At 29.8% G+C, this 16,901-nt stretch overlaps 1 protein-coding gene across 1 annotated transcript in view; it reads right to left on the bottom strand.

Annotated features, from left to right (window-relative positions):
- The window catches only part of LOC107444939 (Valyl-tRNA synthetase), a gene marked incomplete in the record, with an annotated part of 36,687 nt that overhangs the window by 6,004 nt on the left and 13,782 nt on the right, over positions 1 to 16,901 (bottom strand). Inside the window, 9 exon segments of the mRNA XM_071183558.1 lie at positions 3,400 to 3,527; positions 4,666 to 4,813; positions 5,865 to 5,969; positions 6,074 to 6,199; positions 9,839 to 9,909; positions 11,254 to 11,359; positions 15,002 to 15,092; positions 15,303 to 15,379; positions 16,292 to 16,373. Of these exon segments, the coding sequence (XP_071039659.1) occupies positions 3,400 to 3,527; positions 4,666 to 4,813; positions 5,865 to 5,969; positions 6,074 to 6,199; positions 9,839 to 9,909; positions 11,254 to 11,359; positions 15,002 to 15,092; positions 15,303 to 15,379; positions 16,292 to 16,373 (934 nt within the window).

The following is a 16,901-nucleotide window of genomic DNA, read 5'->3' on the forward strand; positions in this document are numbered from 1 at the left end:
TTTCGAGATTGTCTTTTGTTGTCGATTCCATTATTTCAAATTAGTATTACATGTCAGGTGAAAAGATTTTTATTGTCGGAGTATTTTTATTGGCTGAAAAATCACGTGGTAAGATCCAGTTTTTCCTCATTCATTTCCAGATTGTTTTGGTTGTCATCAGCATAAAACTAATGAAAGTCGTAAAGGTATTGTTTTTCTATAAAGATTTTTGTATCCCTAATTTAAAGTGAAAGTTCTATTGTTTTAGTAGTGGTCTTGTAGTAGTCTTGACTAAGAAAAATAATCTAAATAAAAATATATATTTTTAAAAACCCCGTTTTTTGTAGTGAAGAATAATATTTAAAAAGTAATAATTTTTAAAAAATATGTAATAAAAATTAAAAAAATTATAATTTAAAATAAAAAAATTCAAAATAAAAAATAATATTTTCAAAAACCACGTTTTTGTAGTGGAGAAAAATAATTAAAAAAAAATTTGAAAAACGAAAAACGTGGGACACATGAAATACATAACAGTACATATACACATTTTCTTACTCATACACATGCACAGCCACACATACATCCACATACATATGCATGTACACACATACATCCACATACATATGCATGTACACACATATTCCACATCCACATTCAGATACAATTACAATGACAGATATACATACACATATACTCAAGAGCACACACACACACACTAATTTAACATTACTGTTATGTATTTCATGCGCCCCACGTTTTTCGTTTTTCAAATTTTTTTTTAATTATTATTCTCCACTACAAAAACGTGGTTTTTGAAAATATTATTTTTCATTTTGAATTTTTTTTTAAATACTATTTTTAATATTTTCTATAAAGCATTTATTTTTATTGTTTAAAAATGCAAGAGTAAAAAAAAAGGAAAATAGGAAATTTCAATAGGTCAAAAATAGAAAAGTTCTGGTGGAAAGAGTCATAAAAAGAAATTTAAGTTGGACTTCAATGTAAATTACAAATAATAACAATTTATATAAAATAGATCATGTCCTTCATTGCATGTAAGAAGTTATCTCCAATGTATACGTTTCGTAAAGTTTAGTGTAGATTGCCTATTGATGTTTGTCTCTACTATTGCTTGTATTTTCATATGAATTAGTAAAAAAGGAGTAAATAATAGCCTCATTATGAATTTGGTACTCAGCATAGGTTGGGTGGCCACGCATTTCCACCTGTGGGCTTAGACTAGGATGCTTATGCATGCTTCCACTTTCTTATTTGTTAACAGAAATAGATGGGAAAACTATTCACTTAGGAAAAAGAAATTCCAATACTGATCAAAGAGCTACGTAATTTCAGCTGGTTAAATGCAAAATATAATGGTTGAAGAACGCTATGTGACTACACGGCTCAAAACTCAAACACACATTTCATGTAACGAAATCTGAAAGAGTCCGACTCTAAAACAAATTAGAAAAGACCCAGAAAGGCATTTAGAATCATGGGTCTTAATTTATCTGAAGATAGTAAACCTCCAAACCTCCTTAGTAAACACCTCCAAACCTTTTAACTTAGGTAAGTCAAAATTATCATTTCCAGTTGACTTATAATTGAAAGAAAATTTACAACTCAACTTTTGATTTACCAGTTGCATAAAACTGAGTTCTTGTCTAATTTTTTCTGGATGTTTCATGACACATTTACTCCTATTTCTCGATATATAGGAACATGCTATTCTAAATTCACACGATAAACATGATTATATACAAGGGGTGGACAAAATAATGGAAACACTAATGCGTTTACTCATAATCCTATCTATAAGTACTTTGATAATCATTTTAAAACTTCAGAAGTCTACTTTAGATAATGTGATTTCTCACACACATCAATGAAGAGTAAAGCTTTTGAAGGTTTGAGGGACTGTCAATAAATTACAAACAGACATTAGTGTTTTTAGACACCCTATGCCAAAAAAATGCAGTAATAAATTTGTAACTTGTAACAATAATTTTAATAAGTATATGCAATAATCGTACAGAATTTTGTAAGCCTAGCAAATATGTTTGGATATATGCATACCTAAATATTTCTGGAGATATGAACATTTTTAAGAAAAACCTATTTCTTTGTTTTCGTTATTTGCAATGACTTTAAATATAATCAGTAGAATTAATAAAAATTTTTTTGAATCAATTTAAAATTTAATTACAAAATTATTGCCTTAGAATTTGAGAAATATTTGCTGAAAACTGCATAAGATTTGAGTTATTAAAGTAGTTCTTTTTGCAAGAAATTTTTTTTAAATTTTTTTTTTATAAATTTTGCAGAGCATTTTGTAGTAGTATTTGAAAACTAATGAAAAAAGTCCAAAATGATAGGAAGTAATCTACAAATATTACGTGTCATAAGACAAAATTAAATTAAAAATGATGATACCTTACAATAAGTGTTCATACACCAAAATATGGTTGTATAAGGAAATAAAAACAAGCAAAAGAAAAATACTTTTATGGGGTATGATTCCCAACTATGCCGGCACTATTTTTAATAAATCTTGCTAAAGAACAATATAAAATTTGTGGAAAATCCTTTATCATTTTCAGTTTTGTTTTCCTTCAAAAAGTACAAAAACTATATAGAAAATTGCTCATTTTTTAAGATATGCAAATAGAACTTTTTTTAATTAGTTTTAAAATACAATTCACCACAAAATTAAAGAGAAAATATTTTTAATTTTTCCAGCGCAGATGCAAAAGAACTATTTAAATTCCTTATATCTTACAGAATTATAAACAAATTTTCACAAATTTTAAAGCAATTATGAAATTTTGAGCAATCATCATATTAATAACCAAAATTATTGTTACAAGTTACAAATTTATTGCTTTTTTTTGGTATAGGATGATCAAAAACAATATTTTCCATTTTTAATCTATTGTTGGTTCCTCAAACCTCTAAAAGTTTTAAACTTCATTGATAAGCATGAGAAATTGCACTTCTGAATTTATAAAATAATTTTTTAATTATCTTTTGAAAAAGATAAAAAAAAAAAAAAAATTGTTAATATAGAAACATTTCAATTATTTTGTCCAACCTCTGCATATATACGTGGGTGTGTAATGAATTTATTCATTCTCTAAAATTTGACTTTTTTAAAATTATTTAAAAAAGAGAGAGAAAAACTGAGCTTAGATAATGAAAACAATTATTTTCTTAATTATTCCATTCATTTGATATTATACGGATTACACTCATTTTTCTTTAATTAGCAACTAAGTAATTAAAATTTTTCTTTTAATGTTTCTTTAGAAACCATAAAATATTTATTATACGGATCACACTCATTTTTCTTTAATTAGCAACTAAGTAATTAAAATTTTTCTTTTAATCTTTCTTTAGAAACCATAAAATATTTATTACCATGAATTTAGGCTTAGGTTTGAAATCAGAACCCAGAGTCATCAGAGCAAACTTTGTAGCATTCCAAAGTTTATTACAGAAATGTCGATACCCTTCAACTCTGTTGATATCTAAATTAATATCTCGTCCTGAAATGAATCAGATTGCAAATCAAAATTTATAATTCAAATCTATGGTCACAAAGATTAAGAAACTTACTCATCCAAAAATTTATCAGTTCACAAATTAAAAATAAAATAGGGTTGCTTAATCTAAGAAAGTTAATAGGGCAGAAATAAACCAGAATGCAAATCATATTGTAAAAATGAAATCTGTGATCATTTAGGTTTGTGAGATTCTTCACGGCCTTTCTTTGAAATCAACCTGATAACAAATAAGAATTTTTAGATGAAATTGATGGTTATTCAAGCTAAGGTAACATTTACAGAAGTTGGCCAAAAAAATTAGGCTTTTAAAAATGAAATTAACAGAAAAAATTCAGTTTCATTTCGCTTAAAAAACAATATTCTGAAGAGGCAATTAACAGAACAAATTGGAATTTGTAAGATATGTTAATCAACTAGTAAACAATGTTATATTTTAACAATAAAAATTTCAATCATGTAATTTAAAATTACAATTGAAAGTCTTGAAACTTTGATCTAGAAACATGATCATTCTTTAGTTGTTTGTATCACAATAATAAACAACAAAAAAATTGGTAACATTATTTACAACACAATTTTTTTTAAATTAAAAGTAAATTAGAATCAATAATATAAGTATTTGTTACACATTGACATTGTATAAATGGTACATAAGACACTATACATATGCATTGCTTGTAAATTTAACTAATTTCAGCTTAACAAATGAAAAATGTTTTTCATGAAAAATGCCAAGCTATGTAGTCAAGTTATGCAGTTAAGCTAATAACAATAAAAAATTTTTTTAACTGAGTTAATATTTCAATAAATGGCTAACGGCTATTTTTGGTCAAATTGTCTCTTTCACATTAAACAATTCTGAAAGGCGTAATTAATATTACATTTAACACTAAATCACATTTCTCCGATAGAGATGTTTTACAGTAAAATAAGGGATAAAAAGAAACAATAAAGATTAAAATTATTCTAATCAATTTTATTTCTCTAAGAAAAAAATTCATTTTAAAAACATATTTTAAATTCAGTTAAAAGGAAGTTTTTGAAATGAAATCAAAATTTCAACAGCATTTATAGTTTTTAAAATTTATAAATGGAAAACATTTGTGTCAATGCAAATTACCTTGTGCAGTGTAAGCACATAAAGCAAATCTCAAAGCATCTGTTCCACATTCAGGAATGCCACTTGGAAAATCAGCTTTTTGACCCATTTTGGCTTTCTCAATTTCTTTAGGGTCAAGATTTGAATCTAATAATGTTGCATGTAAAGCCTAGGAATAATTAACTTTTAATAAAAAATAATTTTTTAAAAAAACATTCAGAAATACATTAATAATCATAATGAAAAAAAATTTTTTTTCACTGTAGAATATGTTTTATAAGCCAAAATTCTAATATTAAAGAAAAACATACATTAAATTGACACAGTTTCTAATAGCATTATTGCTGTGCTTTAAGGTGAGTTATTTACCTTCAAAAATCTTTAGTATCCCTTACCAACACAAAAATTAAATAAATAGGTAAACGGCAGCAAAAAAATAAAAAGTGTGGAAATATTCTTACGTAGTAAAATATATTTTTCACAATTATATATAAAAAAATTATTTCTCATAGTCTATTAAAGGACAAAAGACTTTCAATAAAATATATGAGAATTTTCGGAATCTTTTTAAAAAATTAATCAGCTTTAAACATAAAAAATAAATTTCTAATTTAGTTTTACTGCATTGAGAATAAAATACAAAAAAAATTTATGTAAAGCTAGCGGAAAATAGTACTAAGTGCATAACTAAACAAATTACCAAAATAAATACAACAAATTTTAAGTTTTTGAAATATTTACAACAACAAAAAAAAAAGATTTAAACATTATAACACCCTTTGCAACTCTTTCCTATTATAGACCTTTTAATAGATTTATTTTATTTTATATTCATACAAAATGTTTGACTAGTGATACTCCAGCAAACAAAACTGTGTAACAAAAAAAAATTTCCCTCAAAAAAAAAATAGAGAAATTATAAGATAAACAAAATTGAGTAACAATTTACAATTAAACCTGTTTTTAAACAAAACTCTAAACATTTTCAGATTACTGTCTTTTTAAGATCCAGATGTCGATATATATATATATATATATTTTTATCCAATAAAATTTTTTAAAACATTTGTCCAGAAAAAGCATGTCAGACTTTTTTTAAAGGAAAAAAATATTGCTTTCATATCAATCTGTAATAAAGGAACAAAAACAATTCAATAAACAATAAAAAAGTTACAAAACAGAAAAAAATAGAAGTCAGTATAAAACTTTTTCAATTATACCTCTAAAGATATTCCATTGATCATATCAATAGGATCAATTACATTTCCTAATGATTTGCTCATTTTTCTACCATGGGCATCTCTAACGATAGAATGCAAAAATACCTAAAAAGAAAAGTGATAAAAATAGAAATTAGTAAAGGTTAAAAAAAATAAATAATAATTAGGATATAAAATTCTGTGTTGTACAATATGAATTAAAAGATTACCTCTTTAAATGGTAACTGTCCCATTAATTGTATACCTAACATTACCATACGGGCGACCCAAAAAAATATTATATCATGACCAGTTTCCAAGAGAGTTCCTGGATAAAAGGCTTTTAAATCCACTGTCTGAAAAAGAAATAAGCAAAAAAGAGATATTAAGACTAACATTTAATATAATTATGGGTTTAAAATTACAGAAATTGCTTCAAATAAATGAATAAAATTTTTAAATTAAACAAATCAAACCTTTGAATAATGTATTTATAGTTGATACTCAAATTAAAGAATAATTTTTTTCCTGACGTACATATATTACAAAAATGCTATACAATATACTTTGAAAATACAGTCAAACTTGGATAATTCGAAGGTCTTTAATTCGAATTCGTGTATAATTCGAAGCTTTTCTACTTCCCTAGACACATGTATATTCAGTTAATGCTAAAAAATCTTGGTTATTTCGAAATCCAACTTCTTTAATTCGAAGTTTTTACCCTTTCAAAAATGACAAAATCTAGTTTAAATGCAGTTATTTTTGAAAAGTATTCTGGTTATTTTCAGCTATTATGGAAATTGTTTTAGGGATGACAAGGGGGAGGGAGAAAGGACGACGGGAAGGGTATTTCGAATCACGTGATAGGATGCATACATGTCATTGGTCGGAGCGGAGGAGAAAAAAATTGTCACCGGCTAGGCGAGTCTTCATGATCTTGAAAAAAGTTATGTCTATGTGAGTTGTCCTTCAAAGGTCATCGGGCAGTTGATTGACAGGTGTTCCTCCAATAGTGGTGCGTTTATTTTTTTCATGAGATCACCTTGCATCCGACTCCGGGAAACTGGTGTATAATCACGGCATTAAACACTAGGACTGTAGTCGGCATTACTTGAGTTTTCTACATTGTGATTTTAGTTTTGTAGTGATAGTTCAGTACCAGCATGTCATTTAGTAAGCCCCGTGTGCCGTATAAAACCTTATCTTTCGATGTAAAAATTGCTGTAATTCGAGAAGTAGAAAAGGGTGCAAAAAAAATGCATCATCGAAGAAGAGTTTGGAATAGCGCCTAACACTCTTTTGACTTTTTTAAAAAATAAAGAAAGAATTTTGAAATCTAATGGAAATCGCAAGCGAGCTAGAGAGCCTGATTATCCTGACGTGGACGAGTGTGTTGCAAAGTGGTTTAAACAAGCAGGGGACAAGAACATCCCTCTCAGTGGAACTCTTGTACGTGCAAAAGCTGAAGAATTTTCCATCAGTTTAGGTAACAGCAGCTTCAAGGCAAGCTCCGGATGGTTAGACGGGTTTAAAGAAAGAAATGCAATTTCTTTCAAGTCTGTGTTTGGGGAAAGCTCAAGTGTGAACCAAGGTGCAGCTAATGAGTGGGAAAAAAAAGTTGCCGAAATTATTGAGTATACACAGGACAGAGACATTTTTAATGTCGATGAGACAGGACTTTTTTTCAAATGTACCCCTGCAAAGACTCTTACTTTTAAAGGTGAAAAATGTAGTGGTGGAAAACATAGTAAAGATAGAATCACCTTACTTGTAGGATCAAACATGGATGGCACAGAGAAATTACCATTACTAATGATCGGAAAATCACGAAGTCCAAGGTGTTTCAAAAATGTCAAATCAAAGCCTATAGAATACCTTTCTAACACAAAAGCATGGATGACGGCGCATATTTTTGAAGAATGGCTACTTGATCTAAATCGCACATACCAAAGAAAAAACAGAAAAATCATCCTGTTTATTGATAACTGCACTGCTCATAAATCGATACCCACTATGGAAAATATCACGGTTGTTTTTTTCCCGCCAAACATGACATCAGTGGTGCAACCAATGGATCAAGGCATCATTAAAAATCTGAAGCATTTTTACAGATGTTTAGCCGTTCAACACCTCCTTACTGAATCTTCCCAAAAGCTTCCTATTACTCTCCTCGATGTTTCAAGAATGTGTTTAAATGCATGGTCCAAAGTCAGCCAAAAAACAATAGCAAATTGTTTTCGGAAGGCAGGATTTATCAGGAACACAGTCCCGAGCGAACTTTTCAATGAAGAAAATTTACCTCTCCCAGTTGCATGGGAAGACAACATTCCGTTCGATGATTACGTCAGTATGGATGAAAATATAGACATTTGTGGAGAATTATCGGATAAAGATATTCTATCTGAAATTCTAAACAATAAGAATATTACAACAGAAGACGAAGAAGATATTGAAGATGATGTAGAAGAACAGAGGCCAATTCCAACTTCAAGTGAGGCAGTCGTTCATTTATCAGAATATCAACGCTATGCAGAAGGACAATCTGACGTAAGTGAAGCTGTGTTTAGAGCTATAAATATTCTTGAAGATTTTGCTAGAAAAAATCAAGAAAGCTCTTTAAAGCAATCTGATATAGCTAAATATTCTAAAAAATTGTAACGTTTTTATTTAAAATTAATAAACAATCTTTGTTTCGCACTTTCTGTTACGAGTAATTATTTTAAGACATAAAAATAACATTGTTTGGATAATTCGAAGTTTCGCAGAGGCCCCTTGCCCTTCGAATTATCCAAGTTCGACTGTAATAAAATTGACAGCTTAGTAAGAAATTTTAAACATTTCACTAATTTTTTTAACAGAAGATCAGGCCCACCTTAAATAAGTTTCTATGTGGATAGTTCTTCCTTAATTTAAAAGGAGCTCCAGATGTTTAAAGTTCATTGTTTAAATAGGGTAACATCGAAAGAAATAGATATAATAATTTTTCTTAGGTTAGTGCTGTCAAATGAATAATTTCTGTTGGCATTTTGAATGCTACCAAATGAAACATTTTTGAATAGAAAATAATTAATCGCTATAATGGAAGTCATCCTAAAAAATATATTCCAGATAGCAAGACAACAATGAGACTTGAAGTTCCAGCATTTGTATTGAATAAATATTATGTGACAAAATCCTAAAAAAACAAAGACAACCCAAGTTTTGTTGCCACTTACATGAAATTGTAACTGAATTTATAAATTCCATTCTGACATGTATATGAATTATTTATCATTTACCAGGGGTCTGTTTAAAAGAAATTTGGGTTCATTAACGGACCCTTCACAAAATATCTTTTCATAAAAACGGACCCTTCACAAAATAATTTATCTTTTAATCGGACCCTTCACAGATTTGTTTATCTTCATTTTTGTTTTGTGAATCGAATAAACCCTTCACAGGAAGGAGGAAAGAAAGACAGATGTAAACGAACTAAGTTTTGTCTTTGGCAGACACTTCTTTTATATTCGTCTGAAATAAATATTCTGCTTTCAGCAGTATAGGCTAAATACCAAATATTTGTATGTTGCATCTCTAATTTAGTAGCAGCAATTGCTGTTTATTTTTTAAAATTTAATTTTTTTAAAATTATAATTTTAGTGTTGAGCATAATCTTGTATCTCTTTACAATTTAAAAACTCCTTGAAGAAGTTTTTTGCAATAACAGGACCCTATTTGAACAAATTCACAAAAGCAGGATCCTGGTTGTGACTTAACGTTTACTTTATATTCACAAGTTAGGAGTAATTTTTTCACAATTTTACAAAAACGGACGTTTCACAAACTGTCTGGACAGACCCCTGCTTATACTACAATAAATAATCTAAATTTCATTATTAACCTAAGTCTGAAATCTTAAAAGTGATAATTTTTTATATTCTTTTTTTTATGTTGTGAAGTAATAACGTCATGTTACCTTTAAAATATTGCATTACAAATTTTCTGCAACTTACCTGATCAGGCCAGCCAAATATGGAGAAAGGGAAAAGCCCAGATGAAAACCATGTATCTAGAACATCTTCATCTGAAAACAGAAAAGCAGTAAATTAATTTGAATAGAAAAAAAAATTGCTCAACCTAAACCTGACAGGTCAGTGGTTCACAACCTGTGGAGTGTGCACCAAGATGGCATGATAAAACTAAATGTGGTTCAGGAGGATATTGAGAAAAAATGTATCGAGATATAATGAGAAATTATATTATTAAAAAAATGTCCTTTATTTGTGGAAAGAAAAGCAATAAAATGCATTCTGACATAATAAAATTCACATTAGTAATGAAACGTAATACACTTATAAATAGAATAGTATCAGTACTGCACAATGTATTTAATAATAAATCAAAATTAACACTTATTAGTGACTGCTTAGAGCCTGTCACGCAGAGCAACGTTTGTTAAAAGAAGGTTTAATATTAGAAATTGAGACTCTAAGTTTTCATTCCATATTTAGCTGAGATCTATATTTTGCCTTTAATGTAACCACTGCAGATATTCTTGCTTTGCAAAAGTAGGATAAGGAAAATAGTAAAAGTATACAAAATACTCTTGTTTTTAGTGCAGAAAATTCCTCATCTGACAATGCCCAAAATTCAAAGAGTGATTTATTGCTAAACTGTCTCTTGATTTCGCATCTTGATGAGAAGTCTATGTAGACTTTTTCTTAGGTGATTGAGAAATCTTTAGGAATATTTTAATTAAATTATTTTTTTCCTAATTTTTTTGCTATTAAGTTGAAATCAGTAAAAAAAATCCTTTTTAAAATTTTTTGTTTGAATGATTTTCAATGGTTACAAAAACAACTTCAATAAGTTACTCTTCATTTTTGTAAATTTTAACACGTTCATCCATTTATGTAATTTTTGCCTTACATGAAGAGTGATGAGAAATGCGATTGAAAATTAGATCATAAATTCCAAAATGTTGAAAAACATTGTGATAGGTATAATATAGTTACCTTGAGCCACAATGGCTCAAGGGATAGAATGTTCGCCTTCCAATAAGGTGAACCGGGTTCGAATTCCAGCGAAGGTTGGTCAATACAAATTTCGCATCCGGCCTCCACTGACCACAGTGTGGACGTGAAATATTCGTAGTGGTATACGGATCATGGATTTGAGTTATCGTGCCGTCAGGTTAACTGTGGGAGGCTATTGTGGTCTTCCTCTCCATGTAACGCAAATGCGGGTTAGTTCCATCAAAAAGTTCTCCACAAAGTAAAATTTCTCCCAATATTTGATCTGAGAGTTCCCTTGTCTTCTGGATTGGGTTCAAAATTACAAGGCTACAGCCTAGAACATTAGTAGTCTAAACCCATAAATTGGGTCGGCTGTTCAACAACAGTTATAAAATAAAATAAAATATAGTTACCTTGTTTTAAACTGATTCTTTCAGGAGCAACGTTAAATTTGTGAGCAGCCTTCAGTCGAGCTTCTTCTTCATTCCTAGCACTTATCCATCGTTCATTATCTGAATCCTGATATTATCATAAAATAGGAATAAAGTAAATGTAAACATAATATACTTAAAAAATCTTCCATGCTGATCTTAATTTATCATCTTAATATTGGAATTAAAATATTGGTGTTATAGGTGTAAGAAAATATAGAGTAGGATATTAAATCACGTTCTTTGCAGGAAAAAAAGCTTAATTCTTTAAGAAATGGAACAACTACAATGACTAGTTATAGTAAAAATAGAGAAACTGTAAAGGCATTTTTCTATTTTAGACAATTTTACAGACAAATTATTTCAAAGTGATACTTTCATGAAAACTGGTATAATTTATGCATGACATAACTTTATTTATTATTACAAAAAAAGTTGCGTTAAAGGCAAAAAAAAATTTTTTTTTACAATAAAGAAGTTTTTACTTACAATTTTAAAGCACTAAAATCTATATATAAAAAAGGTTCAAATGGAAAAATCATATGTAAAATAAAAATGTAAATATTAGTGCATCATTATATTGCTTTCATCTATATCAGTGGTCCCCAACCCCCGGTCCGCGGACCGGTACCGGTCCGTAGATCAAATGGTACCGGTCCGCCCATTTCATTGAAACTGAATTTAAATTTCTAGGTTTATACCCCAAATTAAAAATATCTGTGTTCCATTAAAATTTTATTTATTTAAAAAAAAGATGCCCCCAAAGGGTAGTAACATAATATTTTTTTAATGTTTTAAAAAGTAAAAAAAAAGAAAAAGAAGTCGTCTGCAACAATTTTCTCATTCAATTAGTTTTAATTAAAAAAAACAATCATCGTAACTGTAAATATCATAAATAAAAAACGAAAGCGCGATGCGACATTTGCATTGGAACTAATAAAGAACTTCGTCTTTTCTCTCGTTTCTGACGCCTCACACAGCGAGAGTGTATAGTAAGGCTATAAAAGAGAAGCTGGCTCGTCTGCCATTTAATCGCCCAAAGACCACGTGACCATGATTCCTCTCTACTGTTTGGGTGCTTTATGCGGATTTGTTTGTTTTTTGTAAAAAGAAAGTGTCTATCACTCCTCTCTCTGTTCACCGGTACTTTCTCAGGTTTAACAGTGCTTGGTGTACGTGTGTATTGTGTCTGCACAAATTTAGCTCACAAGTTAGCAATCATGAATACAAAACAAACGTCCTTAGAAAGTTTCCTTGGAAAAAAGAAAAGGCTCAGTGAAGAGACCGAAGAGCCTTCAACATCAAAGAAACATGCAACTTTTAACAGACAATACCATGAGTCCTACTTGAAGTATGGTTTTGTCGGGACAGGCGATTCACACAAACCAAAACCGCTCTGCATAGTTTGCGGCGATCAACTCTCTAATGACGCAATGAAACCTTCAAAACTGCTTCGCCACTTGAACGCCAAGCACCCTGGATTAAAAGACAAGTCCCTGGAGTATTTTGAAAGAAAAAAACGGGAACACGAAGGACAGAAAAAATTTATGATGGCCACCACATCAATAAAGGAGAGTGCACTAAGAGCATCATATTTGGTGGCTAACCGCATTGCTAAAGCTAAAAAGCCATTCAATATTGGTGAAGAATTAATCTTGCCCGCCACTAAAGACATTTGCCGTGAAATACTAGGAGAAGCTGCTGTGGAAAAGATAGCACATGTGCCTTTGTCGGCTAGCACTGTGACTAGGCGCATTGAGGAAATAGCCGAAGACATTGAAAAGCAATTGTTGGAGAGGATTAATGCATCACCGTGGTACGCACTCCAGGTTGACGAATCTACAGATATTGACAGCAAGGCAGTACTACTTGTTTATGTGCGATATCTATATCAGGAAGATGTGCATGAGGATTTGTTATGTGCACTATCTTTGCCAACCAACACCACAGGAGCAGAACTGTTCAAGTCACTGGATGGTTATATATCAAGACAACTAAAATGGTCCTTTTGTGTAGGCATATGCACAGACGGAGCTGCTGCTATGACCGGACGTCTATCTGGTTTAACTGCTCGGATTAAGGAAGTTGCACCTGAGAGTGAAGCTACACATTGTCTCATTCACAGGGAAGTGCTAGCAAGCCGAAAAATGTCACCAGAATTTAACAGCGTATTGATTGATGTCGTTAAAGTTATTAACTACATCAAAGCACACGCCCTTAACTCGCGCCTGTTTGAGCAGCTTTGTGAGGAGATGGACGCAGAGTACAGATGCCTTCTGTTATACACAGAAATAAGATGGTTATCCAGAGGAAAATCGCTACTGAGAGTATTTGAATTGCGAGAGCCATTGCAAAGATTTCTCTTAGAAAAGAAGTCACCGCTGGCAGCACATTTCAGTGACAAGGTATGGGTCACCAAACTGGCTTACCTGTGTGACATATTCAACCTGCTGAATGAACTCAATCTGTGCCTTCAGGGGAAAATGACAACTGTTTTCAAGTTGGCTGACAAAGTAGCTGCCTTTAAAGCCAAACTGGAGTTATGGGGACGACGCGTGAACAGAGGCATTTTCGACATGTTTCAGACATTAGCGGGTATTTTAGGTGAGACAGAGCCTGAAGATTCATTCTCCCAGTTGGTTCACGATCACCTGTCTTTGCTTTTAAAAGAGTTCGAGCGCTACTTCCCAACCACAAAAGACCCACGAACTGGTAAGGAATGGATCCGCGACCCATTTGCCAACAAATCAGGTGAATCTAGTTTGTCAATGCAAGAAGAAGATCAACTGTTGGAGATTGCAAATGACGGCGGCCTGAAGACTACGTTCGAAACAACAACTCTGCCGGTGTTCTGGATTAAAGTCTTGGCAGAATACCCCGAGATTGCCACCACAGCACTTAAATCCCTATTGCCATTTCCGACAACCTATCTGTGTGAAGCGGAATTTTCTGCAGTAACAGCAACCAAAACAAAGCAACGGAATAAACTGGAGCTAAGCAACACACTTCGGGTGTCATTGTCTCCGATTACCCCCAGATGGAGCCGTCTTATTGCAAAGAAACAAGCACAGGGTTCTCATTGATGTAACGTTCAAGTAAGTTAAAATGTTAAATCACTTTATTTTTTGGTGTAACTGTATTTTATTTTAAAGGTATGTTTAAATACAATTAAATTAAAATTATAAAAATCAAAATAATCTAAAATATAAACAATGAATGCCCCCCCCCCTCAGTGGGCCGTGGTAAAATTATCAAACGTTGACAGGTCCGCGGTGATAAAAAGGTTGGGGAACACTGATCTATATGACTACCTAGATTCAAACCAAAAAAGTATAATTTTATAAAAGTTTTGCATAATTACAAAATTAGGAAGTCATTATTTTACTATGAAGAACTTGATACTAAGATTACCTATAAATTAAAAACTAATACACAATGATATTCCATTTTTCTTACTAAAATTTTGTATTAAGAATGCTATATATTGAAGTTACAGATAACTTACACTGTACTTAAATACAAAAACCAAACTCAACAAAGATGTAAAAACATTATCAGAAAACATATAACTGAGAAAATTACATCTGCATAAAAGTAGAAAAAATAAAACCAGTTTAAAAATATCCATCTTATTTCTAAAATGTGGTATGGCCACATATTTATGAACAGTCAAAACATTTAAATTGTTTTATCAACATATTGTAATTGATAAAGAGAAAAGGGGTATTACTGAATCTCCGGCCATTTCCATATTTTCAATAGTGACATAATATGCGGGAATTCTGTGACCCCACCACAACTGTCTTGATACACACCAATCCCTGAAAACAATTTTTTTAAAAACTTTTTAGTAATGAATGCAAAAGAATAGCATTAAATAACTATTATTATATCAAACAAAAAAGAATGAAATCAGTTTAGCATAAGATATTATGTTTATAAAATAGTTTCAATTTTCATATTGGAACATGTGTAAAAATTAAAAAAAAAAAATAATTCACAAAATTAAGAAGAATGAAGTAATGCAATACCTGATTTTTTCTAACCAATGATACCATATTTTAACATGAACTTCAGGAACAATTTTTAAGTCACCATTCCTAACAGCCTAAAATAAGGATAATAATTATTCATAATTAGATATGAGCAAACAAAAAAAGGATAACTATTAGCATTTTCAAATCATAATTAGGGACATTTTTATGCCAATAATTTGTGTGATTAAAAAAAAATCAAATAAGAGAATTTTTCAAATTATATAGGGATTTTTCAGAACATATTTTTAACATATTATAAATATTTAATATATATTACATTTAATAAATATTTAATATTTAATTCAAAAATTTTAAACATTTTTATGAAATATTTCATTCCTATGTGAAAAGTTTTCTTTGCTAAACATCATTTACACAGCTCAGAACTCTTCCTTACTTTGCTGAAAATTTATTTCCATGTTTAGAGTGATATAAAATTATACATTTCATAATTGATTCTTGTTTTAATAATTTGATTTAAAATTATTTTTGCAACCATTACGCAAAAAATATACACATAAGGGACAGTATCAAAATGCCTATTACATATGATTTTATCATAGATATTGTATCATATAACAAGTGATTATGTCGAAAAAATTGCTTATAGTTGTAAATTAAATTCTCATACCAATACCACTATAAGATTCCCTCATTTTAACAAAATCAATAAAATTTTCAGTCAAATTTGCGTACAATGTACAATGCACAAATGCCTTGTACATTGCATACAATGCACAAATGCCTTTATTAAATTGAGAATTTAATAAAGGCATTTTTTTATCCATCGTGATTTTTACTAAATCATTCTGTAAAATTAATAATATATGAATTACAATTGATCAAATTCTTTACTGTTAATTTTTTACTGTTTTCTTGAACAATAAGAAAAGTTCACATAAATGCATTATGTACAGTCAAATAAGCAATTTACAGGCAATATTTGAATTTATTATTAAATTATACAAGAAACTTAAACTCACTTCAACTGCTTTTCGAGCCATTTCTTCACATTTTACATACCACTGTACTTTTAACATTGGTTCTACAATATCTTTGGATCGACTAAAAGAAAACAATAAAAATATTTTTCTCATAACATCTTTATTTAAAGGGGGGAAGTTATTCATTGTAAATTATAAATTAGCAAAAAGAAATCGTTACAAGAATATTAAACACAAATATTACATTAATTATAGAACTTGATAGCAAATAGAAAATCTAATTTTATCTTTCAACTGTCAACTCTCAATTCAGTTTTAAGATGGACATAAACTGGTTGCTTTTTATTATACAAAAAATTTAAAATTTATCCATCATATAATATTTTATTTCTAATTTTTATGAATTTGTTTAATTAAGAAAGAATACTTGCAGGAAAATCTGAGTACAAATTTGCTTAAGTAGTTAACAATGAAAGAGTGAACTAATTTAATTTGAAAGGAAAAAAAATTGTAATAATTTATTCTAATTTAAAATTGACTTTATACAATAATACTTTTGTATGCATTTTCAGAAATATTAACAACAAAAAAAAAAAAAAAAAAAAAAAAAAAAAAAAAAACAGAAATTACTAGATTTATTTAATTTTTC

Source organism: Parasteatoda tepidariorum, chromosome 1, assembly GCF_043381705.1.
Source record: "Parasteatoda tepidariorum isolate YZ-2023 chromosome 1, CAS_Ptep_4.0, whole genome shotgun sequence".
Lineage (NCBI taxonomy): Eukaryota > Metazoa > Arthropoda > Arachnida > Araneae > Theridiidae > Parasteatoda > Parasteatoda tepidariorum.